Source organism: Salmo salar, chromosome ssa12 (assembly GCF_905237065.1).
Source record: "Salmo salar chromosome ssa12, Ssal_v3.1, whole genome shotgun sequence".
Lineage (NCBI taxonomy): Eukaryota > Metazoa > Chordata > Actinopteri > Salmoniformes > Salmonidae > Salmo > Salmo salar.
Genome location: NC_059453.1, coordinates 55,861,339 through 55,884,762, shown reverse-complemented (window position 1 = coordinate 55,884,762; position 23,424 = coordinate 55,861,339). Strand labels below are relative to the sequence as shown.

Here is a 23,424-nt window from a genome sequence, read left to right as displayed (position 1 = left end):
AAAAAGTGCTCTTTACTGACGAGTTGCGGTTTTGTCTCACCAGGGGTGATGGTCGGATTCGCGTTTATTGTCGAAGGAATGAGCATTATACCAAGGCCTGTACTCTGGAGCGGGATCGATTTGGAGGTGGAGGGTCCGTCATGGTCTGGGGCAGTGTGTCACAGCATCATCGGACTGAGCTTGTTGTCATTGCACCCAATCTCAACGCTGTGCGTTACAGGGAAGACATCTTCCTCCCTCATGTGATACCCTTCCTGCAGGCTCATCCTGACATGACCCTCCAGCATGACAATGCCACCAGCCAAATTGCTCGTTCTGTGCATAATTTCCTGGAAGACAGGAATGTCAGTGTTCTGCCATGGCCAGCGAAGAGCCCTGATCTTAATCCCATTGAGCACGTCTGGGACTTGTTGGATCGGAGGTTGAGGGCTATGGCCATTCCCCCCAGAAATGTCCAGGAACTTGCAGGTGCCTTGGTGGTAGAGTGGGGTAACATCTCACAGCAAGAACTGGCAAATCTGGTGCAGTCTATGAGGAGGAAATGCACTGCAGTACTTAATGCAGCTGGTGGCCACACCAGATACTGACTGTTACTTTTGATTTTGACTCCCCCTTTGTTCAGGGACACATTATTCCATTTCTGTTAGTCACATGTCTGTGAAACTTGTTCAGTTTATGTCTCAGTTGTTGAATCTTGTTATGTTCATTCAAATATTTACACATGTTAAGTTTGCTGAAAATTAATGCAGTTGACACTGAAAGGAAGTTTCTTTTTTGCTGAGTTGATTATTATTTACAATATAAGTGACTACATCATTTTGAGTGATAAGGGTGTTTCAGACATAATTGTGCACTATAGCTGGGAGAGTTCAACCAATGAGGTGATTGGTTGATTGAGCCTGCTGTCGAGCTAAAAATAATTCATGTTTTGTTGCAATTATTATGGCCTTTGCATTTCTCCGATTGCATGATCACACTATCACACGAGTAGATATGGTTATCCTTGTTCAATAAAGCCATTGGACATCTGCCAGGATATTGCAGCATATCTAGGTTGACTAATTTCCCCTGGCTTTGTAAAGAGTACATACAACCTGACGGGAGCCATACTTTCTTGTATCCACCCTAGTAGGCAGACTTTTCAGAACAGGGGTGTGGTACTAGTTTACAGATTCACAAGAGCTATGTTACCGTGCATTGTCTATCCAAGACTGCTAAATAATTAGGTACAATCTCTGCTTCTAATTATTCCTCTTTCCAAGAAGAGCTGGATGACAAAAAATGTTGTTTATGTTAATTTACATAGGAACATACAGCCCTATTTATTTCAGCCAGAATATACTGAATAGGTGTTGAGACAACGAGAAAATAATTGTGAGACCAGCAAGAAGCGGCGGCAGCCTAGACCAGCTGGACCAGGACTCATGAAGGTAAACGACAAACGAGTAAGTTGTTTTGCTGTAAGTATCTAGATCGATTCGGCCATAACTGGGCTTGCTAGAACCACTACAAGCCAAGCTAGCCACGTTTAGCTAGCTATCTAGCTATGTTGTTTGCTATACCTAAAATGTACTGCAGTCTAATGTTATAGCTAGCTAGCTAACTAGCCTAGCTAGCCTCAGCCCCTCTCATTATGAGCAAATCTGGAGAAATGTTTTGATGATGACGGCCGAGAGTAAAGGAATGACTTTATCTTGATGACTCACATAAATCTTGGAGTAACTATACCTGTGTGTTATAATTCACTTGTTATGGATAGGGGGCAGTATTTTCACGGCCGGATAAAAAAAACGTACCCGATTTAATCTGGTTATTACTCCTGCCCAGAAACTAGAATATGCATATAATTAGTAGCTTTGGATAGAAAACACTCCAAAGTTTCTAAAACTGTTTGAATGGTGTCTGTGAGTATAACAGAACTCAAATGGCAGGCCAAAAGCTGAGAAGATTCTGTACAGGAAGTACCCTGTCTGACCATTTCTTGGCCTTCTTTGTCATCTCTATCCAAAACAAAGGATCTCTGCTGTAATGTGACATTTTCTAAGGCTCCCATAGGCTCTCTGAAGACGCCAGAACGTTGAATGATGACTTTGCAGCCCATGGCTGAAAAACAGTAGCGCATTTGGTAAGTGGTCGATCTGAGAACAATGAGACAGGCGTGCGCATGCACGTGAAGAGTCCATTTTAGATGATCAGTCTTTGAACGAAAACAACGACTCCCAGTCGGAATATTATCGCTATTTTACGAGAAAAATCGCATAAAAATTGATTTTAAACAGCGTTTGACATGCTTCGAAGTACGGTATTGGAATATTTTGAATTTTTTTGTCACGATATGCGTCCGCGCGTCACCCTTCGTTACCCTTCGGATAGTGTCTTGAACGCACGAACAAAACGCCGCTATTTGGATATAACTATGGATTATTTGGAACCAAACCAACATTTGTTGTTGAAGTAGAAGTCCTGGGAGTGCATTCTGACGAAGAACAGCAAAGGTAATCCAATTTTTCTTATAGTAAATCTGAGTTTGGTGAGTACCAAACTTGGTGGGTGTCAAAATATCTAGGCCGTGATGGCGAGCTATCTACTCAGAATATTGCAAAATGTGCCTTCACCGAAAAGCTATTTTAAAATCGGACACCGCGATTGCATAAAGGAGTTCTGTATCTATAATTCTTAAAACAATTGTTATGTTTTTTGTGAACGTTTATCGTGAGTAATTTAGTAAATTCACCGGAAGTGTTCGGTAGGAATGCTAGTTCTGAACGTCACATGCTAATGTAAAAAGCTGGTTTTTGATATAAATATGAACTTGATTGAACAAAACATGCATGTATTGTATAACATAATGTCCTAGGGTTGTCATCTGATGAAGATCATCAAAGGTGAGTGCTGCATTTAGCTGTCTTCTGGGTTTTGGTGACATTATATGCTGGCTTGAAAAATGGGTGTCTGATTATTTCTGGCTTGGTACTCTGCTGACATAATCTAATGTTTTGCTTTCGTTGTAAAGCCTTTTTGAAATCGGACAGTGTGGTTAGATTAACGAGAGTCTTGTCTTTAAATAGCTGTAAAATAGTCATATGTTTGAGAAATTGAAGTAATAGGATTTTTAAGGTTTTGAAAATCGCGCCACAGGCTTCAAGTGGCCGTTACGTAGGTGGGACCAAATACATCCCGCCTAGCCCATAGAGGATCATTAATTTGATGATACAGCAGTAGCAATACAAGGATATAACATCTGTAGAAGAGACAGAAATGCTTATGGGGGAGGGGTTGCTGTATATATTCAGAGCCATAGCCCTGCAATTCTTAGAGAAGATCTTATGTCAAGTGTTATTGAAGTGTTATGGTTGCAGATTCACTTGGCACTTCTAAAGCCTTTTCTTTTGCGGCATTGCTATAGGCCACCAAGTGCTAACAGTCAGTATCTAATAATATGTGTGAAATGATTGATAGTGTATGTGATGCAAACAGAGAGGTCTACTTTCTTGGGGACCTGAATATTGACTGGTTTTCATCAAGCTGTCCTCTCAGGAGGAAGCTTCTTACTGTAACCAGTGCCTGTAATCTGGATCAGGTTATTAATCAACCTACCACGGTGTTTACAAAAACTACAGGAACAAGATCTCTAATGTCAAACATGTAAAGTGTGGTGTACCGCAGGGCAGCTCTCTAGGCCCTCTACTCTTTTCTATTTTTACCAATGACCTGCCACTGGCATTAAACAAAGCATGTGTGTCCATGTATGCTGATGATTCAACCATATGCGCATCAGCAACTACAGCTAATGAAGTCACTGAAACCCTTAACGAAGAGTTGCAGTCTGTTTTGGAATGGGTGGCCAGTAATAAACTGGTCCTGAACATCTCTGAAACTAAGAGCATTGTTTTTTGTACAAATCATTCATTAAGTTCTAGCCCTCAGCTGAATCTGGTAATGAATGGTGTGGCTGTTGAACAAGTTGAGGAAACTAAATTACTTTGTCATTACCTTAGATTGTAAACTGTCATGGTCAAAACATAGATTCAATGGTTGTAAAGATGGGAAGAGGTGTGTCTGTAATAAAGAGATGCTCAGATTTTTTGACACCACACTCCAAAAAAGCAAGTTCTACAGGCTCTAGTTTTGTCTAATCTAAATTATTGTCCAGTCCTGTGGTCCAGTGCTACAAGAAAAAACCTAGATAAGCTGCAGCTGACCTAGAACAGAGCAGCACGTTTTGCTCTTCATTGTAATCAGAGGGCTGATATAAATACTATGCATGCCAGTCTCTCTTGGCTAAGAGTTGAGGAGAGACTGAGTGCATCACTTCTTCTTATAAGAAACATTAATGTGTTCGAAATCCCAAATTCTTTGCATAGTCAAGGCCTTCCCTGTAGCTCAGTTGGTAGAGCATGGTGTTTGCAACGCCAGGGTTGTGGGTTCGATTCCCACGGGGAGCCAGCACGAAAAAAACAATCATTTTTTTAATTATAAAAAATAATTTTAAAAAATGTATGAAATGAAATGTATGCGTTCACTACTGTAAGTTGCTCTGGATAAGAGCGTCTGCTAAATGACGTAAATGTAAATGTTTACACACAGCTCTGACACACACACTTACCCCACCAGACATGCCACCAGGGTTCTTTTCACAGTCCCCAAATCCAGAACAAATTCAAGAAAGCGTACAGTATTATACAGAGCCCTTTTTGCATGGAACATCCTTCCATCTCATATTGCCCAAATAAACAGCAAACCTGGTTTTAAAAAACAGATAAAGCAACACCTCACTGCACAACAACTCTCCCCTATTTGACCTAGATAGTTTGTGTGTATGTATTAATATGTAGGCTACGTGTTCTTTTACATATTTTTTTATGTAGTTCTGTCCTTGAGCTTTTCTTGTCTATTGATGTTCTGTATTATGTCATGTTTCATTTTTGTGTGGACCCCAGGAAGTGTAGCTGCTGCTTTTGTTACAGCTAATGGGGATTCTAATAAAATACCAAATATTAAAAGAAAAACCTGCCAAATCATATGAGGAGTCATACAGGATTGAGACGATGTCAGTGTTGTTATTGTGGCAAACGCTTTACTTAGAAGAAAAGCCTGAAAGAACATATTCATTTTCAGACAGGTGAGAGACCATATGTGCCCCATGTCTGTAAAATGCTTCAGGGCAGTAAAACATCTAATATCGCACCAGCTGTCACCAAGGAGAACAACCACATTGTTAACTTCTTTCTGGTAAATGTTTTACTTGTAAGAATTGTTTAACTGAGCATATGAGGATGATCACAGAGGGAGAAACATGACAGTGCTGTTTGGAGCAAAATGTAACTCACGTATGCAGTAGAAGGATCCTTCCATAGTAGAAAGCAGAGGTTTCGTTATAACCCCTTAGAGCATGGCACAAAAGTGGATAATGTTTTGTAGAACTTAGTTGTATTTTTTGTTTCCACAGTAAACTTTAAATAAAAAATCCAACTTGTGAGTCTCTCCCCCACTTGGAGTAGTAATACATTGGTGTTATATTCTTTGATCAAATATGTTTACACTTTGCGGTGAAAGGGCTCCAGTCCTTCATATCTGAAGATAGTAGTAGGAGGACAAACAAACCCATCCGGTCACTGATCTTAATTGAATATATTGGGAATGTTTTGAGAAATTAACATGCAGAATAAGAGAACCATGTATTTTTAAGCATATGTAGCAACTTATTTTATTTAAAATGATACACAGTACATTTCAGTGACTGTCTTCTAGCTGACTTAACGCAGCACATATTTTGTTTCATGAAGAAGGAACCTCGTTCAAATATTGGTGTCACCTCACCAGCTCTAGTTTGAGTCACCTCTTATATTTGTGAATTGGGTTTGACATCACTTTGACATACTCTTTGACATACTCTTTCCAATAAACCTGACATAGTCGCAGTCTGTGTAATGCCATACTATGTTGTTGTGAGCATCTTAGAGAGGATTGGTACGGTATATTATGCACATGGCATATATCATAATATTATAATATGGTTCTTTTGAATAAATCAGAAGGCTATTTTATAGATGAGTTAGGACAGGGCTCAAATGAGCTCAAATAAATTTAGTTTCTCAACCTTTATTTATTGTTAGATAAAATATATCAGGTAGAGATGTACGATATATGAAAATACTGGATAACTTTTTCTGTGTTTTAGATTGGCATATCTTTGGGACACGCTTGGAGCCAGGTGGACATTGGTCAGTTCATTACTTGACAGCTGGAGATTTGAGTCAGCTTGGCTATGGCATTACATGCTGTTCTCCATTAGTAATATCTGTTATTACCTTACAATGAAGCTATTGTATCTTTATCTAGCTAGCATTCTGTTAAATCTTTATGTCAGATTGTTTAATGTTACTCAGAACAATCCTATGCATAATTTGATGGCTTTTCAGTGATTCAATTTTTCTCGGTTTCTAGCTTGGCTAACGTGACTCACAGTGAGGTAGAGGCTGTTGGAAGTTGTAGTATTCACGCAGAGTTGTGCTTATTTCTGTCTGACCTTTGATTGGTTCTCTAAAAAGTATCTTTTTTGAGGCCTCACATTGTTTGCATTTTTTTTAAATCCAACCGTCCCCACTGGGCACAAACTGCTTGAATCAATGTTTTACGTCATTTCAACCAAAAATAATGTATGTGATGACGTTGGGTCAACGGGGAAAACTGATTGGAGTTGAAAAAGTCATTTTGTCTTTTTTTGACCCAACTTTTAACCTAAATCCTCTGACATGGTGGCATGTTTTTATTCACACTGAATTTACGTTAATTGACAACTCAACCAAATGTAAATTAGAACTAGACGTTGAGCTGACGTCTGTGCCCAGTGGGTGGTATTGCTCAGGGCTGTGTGTGGTTGTCCACATGGGTTTAAGTGAGAAAGGTTAACCAGTAACCAAGTACATCCCCCTTTATCATCGACGCATTGTGCCGACAACATCAAAATAGACTTTTCAGACTCTGATGTCAAGAGGACTTGGATTTAAGTGTTTGCCAGATTCCTCAGTTTCACCCTTTCCCAGACAATAAACCTGAGTACAAATGGATATCCTGTCTCCAGAGTCTCGATTAGGGTGAGGTGTTTAGCTGCCTGTTAAACTATACTCAGAGAACAGAACAGGTACCAGCAATTGTACACTAACATGTCTTTTTCACATTTGTTTTATTGACGCGAAATTCTACTGTTTGGTCAAATTCACACTGCTCAATAACAACACCATCACAGAACCATCCATATGGAACTTATACAACCATCTGAGACTTACATATGTCAGTTTTAATACATAAATAAACATGAATATACACATTAATAAATATTCCTTTCAGGTATCTTATCAAATAAATAAATGTGTTAACAGAAATGTAACATATCAAATATTACAACATATTACAACATTTACATATTTTCATATAAGAGATGAGGGGGAAAGATCCGGGGGAGACGATGGAGAGATGAGGGGGAGATGGGGGTGAGAAGAAGGGGAGAGGTGGGAGAGAAAAGGGGGAGCGATGAGGATGGAGAGATGAGAGGAGATGAGGGGGAGATGAGGAGGAGGAGAGAAGGGGGGGAGGATAGAGAGATGAGGGGGAGAGGAGGGGGGAGGATAGAGAGATGAGGGGGAGAGGAGGGAGAGATCGGGGGAGAGGATAGATTTTGCATTTTTAATGGTTGCAAGTCCAGGTAATCAAAGCACACAGCAGATCCGGAATATTCTGGTGTAACAGAAGAAAGTACAGCTTCCTCTCTGACTATAAAGAAGTGACTCCGATCAGCTTTCTTCTAGGAAATGTAGGGCAGAAGACTTGATGCATGTTTAATGTAATACATGTCCTTTGCAATAAAAAAAGAAAGTCGCACACTCCTCTCTTACTTTGTGGATTTATTACCAACGGTTCGGCTCAATAGCCTTCATCCCATTGTAAATCCACAAGCAAGGAGAGAAGAGTATGCAACTTTCTTTTTCATTGCATAGTTGTTCTTCCATCAGTAAGCACCTCACTTTGACGGTGTGCGATCTTTCAGTTATTTTTCAGTGATGTAATACATGTCCTATCCATAAGAGGTCAGCATTACAGTGTTTATTCGAGCGAGTTTTGGTCCCCCTGGATAAAAGGTCCTAGGCCCCTCAGTGTACTTGTACCCCATTGCAGCTGGGAGAGATTGAAATCTTCTGGTTAGAACTCTCTAGGTCAGTTTTGCAGAACCCAGATTCATTCAGACTCCTGGACTATGAAGCACGTTGGTTACACTTTATTTGACAGTGTCACTGCAACATGAACACGAAGGTGCACGTATTGGGGACACCGTCAAATGAAGTATAACCAACACTTTCATACATTTACCATACTGTGTCCCTCTAACTCAACAAGTCTTCCTCTCTGAACCACTTTCTCGCTGTTCCAAACAATGTTTGGCTGTTGGGCCGATGGTATTTAAGCCCTACATTTCCTGGAGTGAACAAGATGTTTACAGTAACTGTTGCTGAACGTGTTATTTCCAGGACTCCTGCTGGATTATCTGGTATTTCTTGGCATTTAATAGAATGTTATAGAACTTGGCAAAATATTATGGCTATGACACAACAGGAGAGAAGAAAAGTAATCTCTACTTCTGACTCTTCGGTAAAAAATGGCGTGAGTTCAATTTATTTTCGCTGGCGTGCCTTGAGAAACGTCATCTATTGCACACAGTATGTGGATAGGTGTGTGTCTATGCTTACCGTTTGTGAAAGGTGTTTGTGGTGGTTTACATTTGCAAACTTATAGAAATGATATTTTTCTCCTTTCCTTGTAATGTAGTCTGACCTACGTTTCAGGTAAGCAGGGATGGGCATGAAGCCCTCAATTTCGGCAGTCATTTTGACTGCACCCTTCTCAGTACAATGAATGGTCCGGTATGAATGTAAAACCTTTATGATACACATATGCATCGTCAACAAGGACTCACCCTTCCTTCCATTGTTATTTTCTGATGTAAACTGAACCTCTCAGGACTGCGTATGCGTGTTCTTCTCAAAATAGCTCTTTCTAAAAGATCAACTGTGTCATCATCCTGTGTATGTGTGTGTGTGTGTGTGCGCGCCTGTATGTTTATATATTCTGTACATACCGTATGGTTCGACAGACAGGCGGATATGGAGATAATAATCTGCTTCATATGGCAGGAATGGGTCTGCTAGGAACAGGGATGACAGGGATTATAGCAGGGCTGCCCAATTTTGCACACCTGATTCTATTTTTTAGCTGCTCAACAAGACCTTAACTTGCTGAACCAGGAACTCAGATGGATAGGAAGGATGTGGATAGGAAAAGATGCATGATTCAACTAGCTGAACCAGGAACTCAGATAGATAGGAATGATGTGGATAGGAAAGGATACGTGATTTGGCCAAGAGCATATTTTATTTATTTTATTTGTACACAACTGCTTTATACAAAAACAAGGATATAATTTTATATTTTTTATAAACAAAGTACCTCAAAAACACAGATTCCCCATGGGCATTTTAAACTACATGGTAGTAACTGCAGATACATCCATGCTTCAAAGACGTAGTCAATGCGACGGGTTGGTTCTTAGTTTTATAAATATTTGTTTAGACGAGTGAAATATTCCTGAAGTTGTCAAAGCTGTACAGCTAGCATTTTACTCAGGTTATTTGGCACCATTTCACCCATCTGAAATAGTAGTGTGTGTGTGTGCATGTGTGAGTGTATGTGCGTGTGACTGCGTATGGGCAAGCATGTCTGTTTGTGTCCGAGGCAGCGTGTGTGTGTCCGTGCGTGGCCTTGCGTACATCTGCGTAGGTTTGCTGCCATTTGCTGACTGTGTGTGAGTGCGCGTGTGTGCATGTATGTGTGTGTTTGTGTATGTGTATGCGTCCTGAAGCAGCCCCTGACTCCAGGCCTGGTTCTAGACAACGATGGACTTGAGGTGTCTGAAACACATGATGACATCTAGAGGGACAGGAGGACTCAGGTGGTTCCCATCCAGACGCAGGTACCTGGTGGGTGTCAATGAATCAATAAATCAATCAATCAAGCAAACAATCAAGCAATGAATTGATCGATTAATCATTCAATACAAAAATCTAAGACACAATTAATCAATCAGTCAATCAACCATGCCTATTGTGTTATGTACTGTATATGAAGTGTTATTACCTGAGCCTGGGCATCAGAGCCTCATCAGTCAGACTCTCAGAGGACAGACTAAATGGACACAGCTGGGTCCCATTAATACCTGACACAGGAACACACACACACACACACGCACACACATACACAAACAAGTTACTCACTCTCAATGCTGCCGTGGTTACGTTAGCTACTTATGGTTATACTGCCATTGTGTGTTACTCACTCGCGATGCTGTTATGATTGTGACGTGGTTGGAGTCATGATATGCGTTGTGTTACTCACTCTCATGATATGTGTTGTTGTCATGTTACGGACCTATTACAGTCTTATGTTTGGCTACTCACTCTCGATGCTGTTGTGGTTGAGGTGCAAGTGCTCCAGCTGGGAGTTGAACAGGGGGACGGAGGTGAGCTGGTTGTGGGCCAGGTGAAGGTCTAGCAGAGTGGATACGTTGAACACAGCCTTAGGGACTCCCTTATCACTCAGCTGGTTGTAGTTGAGCCTCACAAATGCCAGGTTGGAGAAGCCTTGGAAGTAGTCCCTGTATGGAGAAGACAAGCGGGTTTATTAGAGGTTTCTTACTTTAGCACCCTCGTGTATTATCAACGTTGTTGAAAAAAACGTTTGTATTCCAGGTGCATCGGGGATAGAGAGTTGAGCACAATGTCATTAATGATTTGCTGTATCTCACACCAATGTTTCGGGCTAATGGATCATGCGTGTGTGCGTATGTGTGAGCGTGTGTGTGTGCATGCCAGCCTCGTGCTCGCGTGCCCTGAGTGTGCTTACTTAGGGATGTTGTCAATGTTGTTCCTGTCCAGGAATAGCTGTGCGATGCCATTGGGGATGTTAGCTGGCATCTTCTTCAGGATGTTGTGGGCCAAGTTCAACTGAACCAGGTTCTTCAGGTCTTTAAACGTGTTCTTCCCCATGTCACTGTCACTCAACTAAACACAACAGAGGATACACAAAATGTGGGAGTGTGTGTTTATATGAATTTGTCTGTATGTTTCTACGTGCATGCATGCGCGTGTGTGTGTTTGCACATTTGTGAGTGTGATTGATTGATTGCACATGTGTGCGTGCCTGCATGTATGTGTGTTTGTGCTTGCTTGCATGGATGTGTGTGTGTACCTTGTTGTGGTGCAGGTCGAGCAGAGCGAGGTGCTCCATCTTGCCGAAGGCTCCAGAGGGGATCTTGGAGATCTGGTTGTGGCTGAGTCTGAGCTGCTCCAACCCAACTGGCAGGTCATCAGGAACCTCTTTCAGCTGGTTCCTCTCCATGTAGAGAAACAACAGACCAGGTACCTTCTCAAACACCTGAGAGAGACGGACAGACAGACATATAGCGAAAAAAAAACATGAATGAATATAACTGAATACATGACTAAATAAATCAAATACTTAAGAAATAAATCAAATAAAGCTCTCACCTGCTTATCCACTTTTTTGATGCGGTTGTTGGCCATGTTGACCCATCTCAGCTCTGTGGCATTGTTGAAGGGTTCCGCCGTTACCTCGGAGATGTAGTTGTTCTGCAGGTACAGGTAGTGTACTCTGGATGGGATCACAGGGACCGTACGGAGGTTCCGGTTCTCGCAATAGAGGGCATTGGGGAAGGAAGGGGGACAGAAACACTCCCGGGGACAGTCATTGAACATGGAAGGGGGGCCAAGGATGGGAGGGGGGAAGTCTGTGGGCTCCTGGGGTTCTGGTTCCTTAGGTGGCGGGGCAGGCTTAAAGGAGGGGCGCTTGGTGGGCTTTGGAGGCTTAGGAGGTTTCTTAGGCCGTGGTCTCTGTAAAAACACTGTCCCCATCAGGAGACAGAGCACCAGGGCAGTGTAGAGTCCCACACCTGTCTTCATTGTCCTGGATGGAAAGAGCGGATGAGGAGGAGAGAAAGAGGGGTGGAGGAGAGATATATATACTGTATGTATATATATATACTGTATGTAAGAAAATGTAAAACTAAAGGGGTAAGAAGGGGTAAGAAAAGGGTTATACCACATTTGACATTTGGTAAAGCACCAGATTTCAGGATATAATCCTTTATGCAGTATGACTGTGCTTCTAAATGATTTGTGATGCATCTACCGTTAGGTCTTCTATGTTATGAAGGCATCGTTATGCGCTAAATGTTATCATGTGGTGGATTGCTTGCTAGCAACCACTACTGTCATATTTTCCTCTAGCCTTTTGCAGGGATTAAGTAAGCAGCTTATATAAAGGCTGAGTTGAGTGAAGTGACCTGTTCAGGCGAAAGACGCAGACATGATTCTCATTCATGTCTGGGTAAAGCATTAGCTTTTCCTTTACAGCTGTTAAAAATAAGAGGGAGAAGGAGAGAGAGGAGGGTGAGAGAAAGAGAGAAAGGAGGGGATAGAGAGAGGGATAGAGAAGAGAGAGGAGTTAAAGAGGGAGGGAAGGGAAATGAGAGAGGATGAGAGAAGGAGAGAGAGGGGTACAGAGAGAGAAGTTAGAGAGGGAGGGGCGGAGAGGGAGAGAGGGATAAGGGAGTGAGAGGGTGAGAGGGTGAGAGAGAATGGGGAGGGAGAGAGGATGAGAGGGGGGTAAGTTAGAGAGTGGGAGAGACAGAGAGGGGTATAGAGGGGAGCTGAAGGATAAAGCCTCCATTGTGTGTGTTGGTCCAGAGAGAGTTTCTTCCTAACGAGGGGGAACAGAGGGGGCTGTATGGGATGGGCCGTAGGTCCAGAGCGGCTGGAGCTCTGAGACGGGCGGAGGGTTGGTTGTCTAACAGCATAGGGAGTCCCTCACTAGGAATCTCCATATACATCTCTTTCTCTCTCTCTTTCTCTCCCCCCTCTGTCTTTTTCTTACTTCTCTCTAGCAGTCGAACACACAGAAGCCCGCTGCAGATCAGAGGAAAACAGTCGTGGGTAATTAGTTTGTAGCTATTGACTGAGTCCTCAGGATACATATGGTTATTGTGACTCTGATCCAGGCATTTTTATGTCAAGCTTTCTACTGACTACTGGCAAAAAGACAAGGTGTTATGGGTCAGCATCTTACAACAGTGTGGGATGGACTGTGTGTTTCTATGCTTTGTTTGTCGTGAGAAAGCCTTCTGGCCAGTTCGATAAATATCTGAGAATATCATGAGTCATTAGACAACTATTCTCCCAGCCTAAGTATGTCCAGGCCAGGATAAACATCTCTGAACTTCCCTTCCTTTCAAACTAATCGTGCTCTCTGGCAAGGCCACTCAGGCCAGAGTGTGATTTCACTTTTCTTCTCTCAGTAGTCCAGAACCCCAACAGCCGTCATCAAGATGTCAGGACTTCAGTACAGAGTTAGGGCTGTTGTTAGACAACGAGCGAGATGACAGTCTGGAGTTCACCTATACCATAGTCACAGCTAATCTGCGAGTTAGGGTTGTAAATCAACAAGAGATATATGTAGAGACAACACTCCAATACTCAGGGATCAGCACACCTGGGTCACAACTGTGTTAGAGTTGCCCACTTGCTCCATGTTCATCCAGGAAAAATTATAAGAATCCTTCAACTTTATTAACTTTTCCACTGTTGATTTAATTGAGGCACTATAAAATATCTCGGAAACGCTTTACTGCTCTCCCGGACAGCAGGGTTGGAAACTCTATTGAGACGAGATCTAAAGACGAGTCAGAAATGTGACTGGTAACACGTCAACTTTGCTGGGCTTTGACTCACCTAAAGCATTTTAAAGTCATGTTTTCTAACCACAACAACCCTGCAGGATTTAGCTCCATCCCAAGGCTGTGATGCCCCATTTGGAAAATACTGAGAAAGACAGAGGAGGGTCTGCAGACAAGCAAGGAACAACATTGGACTGTCTGCACTGTTAAGACTGCTTGAGATGGCAGGCAGATATATAGCCTGTCTGTCTAAACTTCTGGGTGAGCCATATTTTGAAGGAAATATTGCCAACTGTCAAATGAAAAACTTTCAGGTCTATTGGCAGAATGATGTAGATGCTTTATAGCAAGTATTAGACCGCAAATACATGTTGTTCGAACCACAATGATGCTATTTCACAATGTTCCCCATGCAGCCTGGATTCTTGTCAATAATGAATTCCATTGACAGAGTTTTATTGTTGTGTAAAAAAAACAGAGATCTAACCAAACCAGACCAGACCACAGCCCATTATGAAGGAATAAATGTTCCTGAGATGTTTCTGGAGATTTCAGAAAGCTTCTTCTCTATTTTCGAAGACATTGATCAACAAAAATCTGCATATAATTGTGACCTGACAATCCTAGAAGCTATACTTAGTCTAGACATGTGACATGTGGCAGAACAGACAGTTGCACAGAGAGACAGACATACGTCTTGACAGACACCAGGACAGTTGTCAAGCCCTATGTGATGTAAAGCATAGAGTTGTAGAGGGTAGAGTGATACAGTCTCGCCTGCCCCGGCCAAACACAGCACAGCAGTGTTTTCATAAGCCAGACTGTAAAAAATATCAACTTTGCTTTCTGTTCATTAGCCACCCAGTACAACCCTTCCATCAACTTGAAACAGGAAATCAACATGATTAGCTGAACAAAGGTGAAATGGATAGGTGTGTCACTATTTGTCTGAATGTCACAGAGCAGCAGCGTTCTACAATCTGCTTTGTGAGAGAACTTTAGCCGAAGCAACAAGCATTCCAGAAGCAACAAGCTTTCTAGATCAAGCTCTCTCTCTGAGAAGAGTTTTCAGTACCGCTCTCATTCAGCACCTCTATAGAAACACACACTGCCAGGCTCTGTTCACGTCCGCCTCTCTGCCAAGACATGCACGCACGTACACACACACTCCTCGTCCCCACATACCCCTCACATATTCTGAGAGACACACACTCTCTCCTGGCCTCACTTTGTTTACATTCTGTTATCAACTGTGTCACATCTATAAGCACCCCCCCTGGAGAAAAGAAACAACAAACATTGTCTTACCTGCCAATGGTACCTGCCCTCTTTTATCAAATCGAGTTTTCTGTCTCTCTGCTTTTTGTCTCTCCCACCCTTCTCTTACGCCTCCCTCTCTCTCCCCCTCTCTCCCTCCTTCTCTCCTTCTCAGTGGACAAACCTCCTATTGGGTTGGTTCCCTGGCTATCTTTCCCTCTGAAGGTCATAGTGTTTCCCCCTCTCCTCCACTCCCTCCCTCTCTCCAATCCTCTCGTCTACTCTCTCTCTCCCTCCTTCCCTCTCTCTCTGGCCCTCCACAGCACATTTAATCTCCACTCCTATCCTGTTGAAGGAGGATGTATTCTCACCAGACTCAATGTGTGTGTGTGTGTGTGTGTGTGTGTGTGTGTGTGTGTGTGTGTGTGTGTGTGTGTGTGTGTGTGTGTGTGTGTGTGTGTGTGTGTGTGTGTGTGTGTGTGTGTGTGTGTGTAAGTGTACTTGTGATCCGTGCGTGTGGGTGGGGGAGTGGGCAGGTGTCTGTGATAATATAAAAATTAGTTCTGACCCCCATAAAAGCCCTCTCCCATTTGGTCTCTCTCCCAGTCTCCCTCCCACCCACTCTCTCTATTGTTTGTTTATATAATGTATCAGCATACTGCTTTCTCATGTGTCTTCCATTAGAGTTCTCTCTGCTGATTGTGGCATGTTCCTATGTATTTGTGTAGCGTCCTGGATCTCTCACACACACACACACACACACACACACACACACACACACACACACACACACACACACACACACACACACACACACACACACACACACACACACACACACACACACACACACACACACACACACACACACACACACACACACACACACACACACACACACACACACACACACACACACACACACACACACAGGGTGGCAGGTAGCCTAGTGGTTAGAGCATTGGGCCAGTAACCAATAGGTTTCTAGATCAAATCCCTGAGCTGACAAGGTACAAATCTGTTGTTCTGCCTCTGAACAAGGCTGTCATTGTAAATAAGAGTTTGTTCTTAACTGACTTGCCTAGTTAAATAATGGATCAAGCCTAGTCTTGGACTAAAAAGCGAGCTCAATGGAGAATATTTTGTCCAGGATTTGGTTTACTCTGTGTTCAGGAAACCGCCCCACTGAGTCCTGTGATTCTGCATCAACACACAGGAAGACAGAAGCAGCACGTGTACTACTCATTGAGTGCTGTGTGTTATGCTGAGTGCTGTTAAGCTTTGTATTATGTGAGGTAGTTTATTGCAGAGAGCAGCTGTGTGGTTAGTGCAATGGGGAGTCTTATTAAGTGTGTGTGTGTTCATGTGCTTGCAGTCATGCGTATGTGTGTGTCAGGCTGAGGTTACAGACACGTTAACAGTACATTCCTGCAGAATGAGCAGCATGCAGTTCAGGGTAATGAGGAGAACACATGTGGAGAACTGTTTCACACACCCCTTCCTCTCCCTCACTGTCTCACTCCCTTGCTCCCTTGCTCCATCCATCTCACCCCTTCCTCTCCCTCACTCTCTTATCCCTCCGCTTCTCCCTCTCTCTTACTCCCTCCCTTTTCCTCCTTTCTTTCACCCCTCCATTTCCACCTCCTTCCCTCTCTTCATCACCCCTTCATCTCCCCATACTTACTTTTACTGTACCCTACACCCATATTCCAACTATAACCACCACTGTTACTGTTTCGGCATCCTATACCCACTATATCCCCACTATTCGAGTGGTGGACACTACGGCAGCTGTTTTCCAACCATAGGCCAGTCACAATCAGGCCAGGCAGGAGGGGTAGTCTGGGTAAAAGTGCTGCAGGAACGTCCTGTTCCATCATTTAGAAGATGACTGGGATGATTCCACTGTTTAGACCTCAGAGCTCAGAGCTGAAGAACTTCGACTGAGTCCCAAATGGCACCCTATTCCCTATATAGTGCACTGCTTTTGACCAGGGCCCATAGGGCCATTTGGGACTCAGGCCTTCGAGTCTGGTGGGTTAGAGCCAGAGACCTTAGAGATGCTTGTCTATGGAAAAACACACTGACTGACCTATAGCCAACACCGCAATATTCTCTCTGTAACTGCAGTACACAGCAATGTGCCTGCACACTGGATACAGCTTCACAAGAACATAGGCGCGTGCTTAATGTTTATTACCAAAGTATCATCAATTATGTTAATGGTAAATATATGTTAATAAAGTGTAAACACTCCCCTTCATCACTCCCAAAGACACAGAACTGACATCTTTAAAGGGCTATGAAATTAAAGTTGACAGTCTAAGTCAGAACAGCCATCAGATTTAATGCTGAACAGGTAAGTATGCATGCTGTTGTAAAACGAAAGGCTCCCTAGTGGGGGTGATGCCAGGCATGTGCACAGATAGAGGTCTAAGCTTGCCTGAGCTCCTGCCCTTTTGACCTCCTATGAGAGAAGTGCCCTTTCAGATAGGTGGCATTTTTTATTATTACATTTTTATTTCACTTTTTGTCTATTGTCTCTGTTGCTGTTTAAATGAATTGCCCATAAAACTAGCTAATTTCTCATTGTTTTATCTTGGAACATTCCCCCTCGCCTGCCCCTCTGCCCCCATGTGAGTGTGCATTGCACTCGTCCTGCAGGCAGAAGCTACCATCACCAAACAGCAGTGTTGTAGTTGCTACCTTTTGAGTTGCATCTGTCATCTTACTGTCAGGAACAGGGAAGGCTTCAATTCGATTGTTTGTTAGTAGGCCTAAGAGGCAGATGTCAGCAGCAGAACAAACTATAATCACAGATTGTTTCAACAGAATAGCTAACTAGCTAGCAGTGGTGGAAAAAGTACTCAATTGTCATACTTGAGTAAAAGTAAAGATACCTTAATAGAAAATGAAAAGTAAAAGTGAAAGTCACCCAGTAAAATACTACTTGAGTAAAAGTCGAAAAGTATTTGGTTTCACATATACTTAAGAATCAAAAGTAAAAGTGTAAATAATTTCAAATTCCTTATATTAAGCAAACAATTGCACTTTTTTTATTGAATGATAGCCAGGGGCACACTCCAACACTCAGACATAATTTACAAATTAAGCATTTGTGTTCAGTGAGTCTGCCAGGTCAGTTTGTGAATTTGGAACATTTTCCTATCAAAATTTACTTTTGGGTGTCAGGGAAAATGTATGGAGTAAAAAGCACATTATTTTCTTTAGAAATGTAAAGAAGTAAAAGTTGGCAAAAATATAAATAGTAAAGTACAGATATCCCAAAAAACGACTTAAGTTGTACTTTCAAGTATTTTTACTTAAATACTTTACACCGCTGCTAGCTAGCTAGCTAGCTAATTAGCTGATTCTGTATTCGCTATGATCAACGGATAGCCCATCCCTCTTTGCCCTCTCTTTGAGCAGTAGGCTTTAAGCTTGCTTAAGGTTGGATGAGTGTGATTTTGCAGAAAATAAAGGCATATGGAAAAAATATATATTGAAATTTGGCAACAGGAACATTAGATAATATGTTATGAATCTAAGAAATGAAAGTCAACGTTTTTGGGGGGAGGGGTACCCTTTTTTCTGTGCACGACCCTGAGTAAATCCATTCAAAAGCAGTCAAAGCATGGTAAAGGGTAAGCAAAAGTTTGGAACCAACATCAAAGTCCATACGCATGCAAGATGTGTGATTCTTTGTTGAGCCTGCTGACAGACCTCCCACTGCAGCTCATCCATCTATACCACAGCCAGACAGAGGGGCGAGCCAGCCACATAGGAGGACAGCTAAAGCCATTAACTGACTTATTTACTCACTTAATTCACTTAATTTATGGAGGAACATGGGGCTTGTACTAATGTTTCCCAACTCTGCAGGTCTTTCTGGCTGCTTCCTTTGCTTCTGGCCATGACAAGTGGATCATCTTGAGTTCTACATTCAGACATCTGGGCCAGGTCTTCTGCTGAAGGCTGTAAGACAGAACAGAACTCATCATGGGCTTCATGTGTCAGGAGCTCACCACAGCCAATCAATCGTCCCTCATATTAGACACAACCAGACCATGACCTAGAGTCGTAACACGAGAGAAAAGATAAGACCGATAGACAGACAGACCTAGAGCAGTAACACAATATAAAAGATCAGACACATAGACAGACAGACCTAGAGCAGTAACACAAGATAATAGGTCAGACAGATAGACAGACAGAACTAGAGCAGTAACATGATAATACAGGTAACTGCTAAAATAAAGGAAGCACCAACATAAAGTGTTGGGCCACCACAAGCAGCCAGAACAGCTTCAATGTGTCTTGGCATATATTCTACAAGTGTTTGTAACTCTATTGGAGGGATGCAACACCAGTCTTCCACGAGAAATTCCATAATTTGGTGTTTTCCCAGCTAGCACAGTGGATCTGGGCCAATTCTGGCTGAGAGTCTGGGCACTTGGCTGAGAGTCAGACTCGGCCAACGTCATGTGGCCCAAGTCTGGGCCGCCTTCGGCAGTATTACATATGGCTAGGATGCGGGGATTGAGCTCGGACCGATTCCAGTGTGAGTTATCTGGCCCAAATGTATTAATTGGGGCTCGGGCCGATTTGGTCTACTCTCTGGCAAATGATTACATGGGCTGCTTTATATAATTAACATTTCATTATTTATTTTTCCATATTTTCTCATTGTTTCTGTGAACAAAAAATACAATTAATGTTTAAATGAAATTCTTGAAGAGTCCTGTATGGTATTTTTGTATTTTGATACTTTGTGCAAGGCAATTGATAAGCATTAAAAACTTTGTGGTTGGAGCCTCCTGAGTGGCGCAGCGGTCTAAGACACTGCGTCACAGCGTCACTGTGTTGCTACTGATGCTGGTTCGAGACCTGTGCCGGCTGCGACTGGGAGACCCATGAGATGATGCACAGTTAGGGGAGGGTTTGGCTGGCCGTGATGTCCTTCTCCCATCGTGCTGTAGCGACTCCCGTGGCGGGCTAGGCACATGCACGGTCACCAGGTGAATGATTTTGGGGGATGAGTATAATATTATGTATAAAATGTATAATAGTCATAATTAAAATGTCTAAATCGTGGTAATTTTGTGTACATTTATTTAAATTTGCATCAGGCCACTTCTGGGGGGATTCTGGTAAGATGCCGGCGAAGTCGACTGAATTCCGATACACGGAAACGGCCCGAGTCCGACACCCGATTCCGGGCCGATTCAATCAGTTCCGGCCCCCGGAAGAGGGCCGTTACTGGGCCGATTCCTCATTGCTAGCTGGGTTGTTGATGGTGGTGGGAAACGCTGTCTCAGGGGTGCTTCAGAATCTCCCATAAGTGTTCAATTGGGTTGAGATCTGGTGACTGAGACACGCACACACACACTTTCAACCCCCTATGATCCTTTGAGATCTCTCTTTCATAGTCACTGAGATCTCTTCTTCTAGCCATGGTACTCAAAATAATGGGCAACTGGGCACTAAGCAACATGACACAAAGCATGATGGTATATTAATCGCTTAATTAACTCAGGAGACACACCTGCTTTCAATATGCTTTGTATCCCTCATTTACTCAGGTCTTTCCTTTATTTTGGAAGTTACCTGTAGATCATACAGATAGACGGACAGACTTAGAGCAGTGACATACGATAGTAGATACATTTTCATGCAAGTGTTTCATTAATATTGAATGTATGATTTACATGAAAGTTAGAGTTACGCTGGCGGATCTCAGATAAAAATTAAGCCCAGACTGCACAGGGTCACAGTCTTCCCTGTGGCTCAGTTGGTAGAGCATGGTGTTTGCAACGCCAGCATGATGTGTGCAACGCCAGGGTTGCACACATCATTGAACTGTGTACACCATACATGTACAAAGTTCAAACTACCCATCTAACAACAAACATTCCCACAACTTTAGATAACGTTCCCTTAAGATTCTCATTAGGTCAATAACCTACTTTTTCATAGGAATGTTCCCATGATGTGCAAGGAGTATTTCCAAGAGACCATTCCCTTCATGTCAACTAGAACTTATCCAAAAGGTGGTTGCCATATTCTCAGAATGTAGGATAGTAATGCTCTAGACATGTTTCATGGGAATGTGGCAAAAACATGAATGTGTCCAGTTTTCTATTGGTTAGGAGAATATTCCATCAATGTCCCACCACAAATACACAAAACATGTTGCCATCTTCTCAGAATATTGTTCTAGAAAATTTTTATGGGAACATTGCAAGAACATTTATGTCTCCCCCCCAAAAAATGTCCCTGCCCTGCCCGAAAACCGAAATAACTTCCTCCGTTAGTAAATCCATTAGCTTCTCCTGTCTGTCACTCACTCCCTGCACACAGCTCGCTCTGCTCTGCTCATGGCAGCTCTTCTGTCTGTGAGTATCCATCGCAACGGCTCCGCTTGGGCTGCTCTGCTCATTGAAGAGGCATAAGAAAGCAGTTAGCTGCTAGCCACTTTTCGTAACTCTAAACACAGACAAAACTAAAATAACATTATTATTTTCTGTGAAATAATCTTTCCTGACTTATATTTGATGAGGTTGAAGCACTTCTGACACCATGTTTTGATCTTAGTCAGATATGACTGTACAGTCGTGGCCAAAAGTTTTGAGAATGACACAAATATTAATTTTCACAAAGTCTGCTGCCTCAGTTTGTATGATGGCAATTTGCACATACTCCAGAATGTTATGAAGAGTGATCAGATGAATTGCAAAGTCCCTCTTTGCCATGCAAATGAAGTAAATCCCCCAAAAACATTTCCACTGCATTTCAGCCCTGCCACAAAAGGACCAGCTGACATCATGTCAGTGATTCTCTCATTAACACAGGTGTGAGTGTTGATGAGGACAAGGCTGGAGATCACTCTGTCATGCTGATTGAGTTCGAATAACAGACTGGAAGCTTCAAAAGGAGGGTGGTGCTTGGAATCATTGTTCTTCCTCTGTCAATCATGGTTACCTGCAAGGAAACTAGTGCCGTCATCATTGCGTTGCACAAAAAGGGCTTCACATGCAAGGATATTGCTGCCAGTAAGATTGCACCTAAATCAACCATTTATCGGATCATCAAGAACTTCAAGGAGAGCGGTTCAATTGTGAAGAAGGCTTCAGGGCGCCCAAGAAAGTCCAGCAAGCGCCAGGGCCGTCTCCTAAAGTTGATTCAGCTGCGGGATCGGGGCACCACCAGTACAGAGCTTGCTCAGGAATGGCAGCAGGCAGGTGTGAGTGCATCTGCACGCACAGTGAGGCGAAAACTTTTGGAGGATGGCCTGGTGTCAAGAAGGGCAGCAAAGAAGCCCCTTCTCTCCAGGAAAAACATCAGGGACAGACTGATATTCTGCAAAAGGTACAGGGATTGGACTGCTGAGGACTGGGGTAAAGTCATTTTCTCTGATGAATCCCCTTTCCGATTGTTTGGGGCATCTGTAAAAAAGCTTGTCCGGAGAAGACAAGGTGAGCGCTACCATCAGTCTTGTGTCATGCCAACAGTAAAGCATCCTGAGACCATTCATGTGTGGGGTTGCTTCTCAGCCAAGGGAGTGGGCTCACTCACAATTTTGCCTATGAACACAGCCATGAATAAAGAACGGTACCAACACATCCTCCTAGAGAAACTTCTCCCAACAATCCAGGAACAGTTTGGTGATGAACAATGCCTTTTCCAGCATGATGGAGCACCTTGCCATAAGGCAAAAGTGATAACTAGGTGGCTTGGGGAACAAAACATCAATATTTTGGGTCCATGGCCAGGAAACTCCCCAGACCTTAATCCCATTGAGAACTTGTGGTCAATCCTCAAGAGGCAGGTGGACAAACAAAAACCCACAAATTCTGACAAACTCCAAGCACTGATTATGCAAGAATGGGCTGCCATCAGTCAGGATGTGGCCCAGAAGTTAATTGACAGCATGCCAGGGCGGATTGCAGAGGTCTTGAAAAAGAAGGGTCAACACTGCAAATATTGACTCGTTGCATCAACTTCATGTAATTGTCAATAAAAGCCTTTGACACTTATGAAATGCTTGTAATTATACTTCAGTATTCCATAGTAACATCTGACAAAAATATCTAAAGACACTGAAGCAGCAAACTTTGCAAAAATGTATATTTGTGTCATTCTCAAAACTTTTGGCCACGACTTTACTGCGCAGCGGAGCACAGGCAAATGGCTCAGCTTTAAAATGTTACTGATCAATTTAGTGATACCCGAGCCCTGCCCATACCATAGTTATTGATGAAAAAAAGCAAATTAAGGACTTTCTGTATAGTTGCCTAATGTTGGTGGGGAATAGTAACCTGTTTAAATGATACTCCTGAATCACCATGATCAATAAAATATGTTCT

The 23,424-nt window shown here is 42.6% G+C and overlaps 1 protein-coding gene across 2 annotated transcripts; it reads right to left on the bottom strand.

Annotated features, from left to right (window-relative positions):
* Nucleotides 1-9,404: 9,404 nt before the first annotated feature.
* prelp (proline/arginine-rich end leucine-rich repeat protein) lies at nucleotides 9,405-15,383 on the bottom strand. Of its 2 annotated transcripts, none has more exons than XM_014132300.2 (7): nucleotides 15,110-15,383; nucleotides 11,598-12,033; nucleotides 11,299-11,484; nucleotides 10,954-11,111; nucleotides 10,509-10,705; nucleotides 10,189-10,267; nucleotides 9,405-10,028 (listed from the first exon to the last, which is right to left on the bottom strand). In XM_014132300.2, exons 2-7 carry the CDS (start codon nucleotides 12,027-12,029, stop codon nucleotides 9,938-9,940), a joined length of 1,143 nt encoding a protein of 380 aa, XP_013987775.1. In that variant the 5' UTR covers nucleotides 12,030-12,033; nucleotides 15,110-15,383; the 3' UTR covers nucleotides 9,405-9,937. The 2 variants fall into 2 exon arrangements, with proteins under 2 accessions (XP_013987775.1, XP_045547472.1); XM_045691516.1 differs by lacking the exon at nucleotides 15,110-15,383 and adding an exon at nucleotides 12,413-12,482.
* Between the last annotated feature and the right edge of the window lie 8,041 nt (nucleotides 15,384-23,424).

Coding starts and splice junctions, on each gene's coding strand:
- prelp (XM_045691516.1), bottom strand. CDS start 12,465: ATGCTTTACCCAGACATGAATGAGAATCATGTCTGCGTCTTTCGCCTG. Junction 11,485..11,597: donor TCAAAAAAGTGGATAAGCAG/GTGAGAGCTTTA, acceptor CGTCTCTCTCAG/GTGTTTGAGAAGGTACCTGG. Junction 11,112..11,298: donor TCGACCTGCACCACAACAAG/GTACACACACAC, acceptor TGTTGTGTTTAG/TTGAGTGACAGTGACATGGG.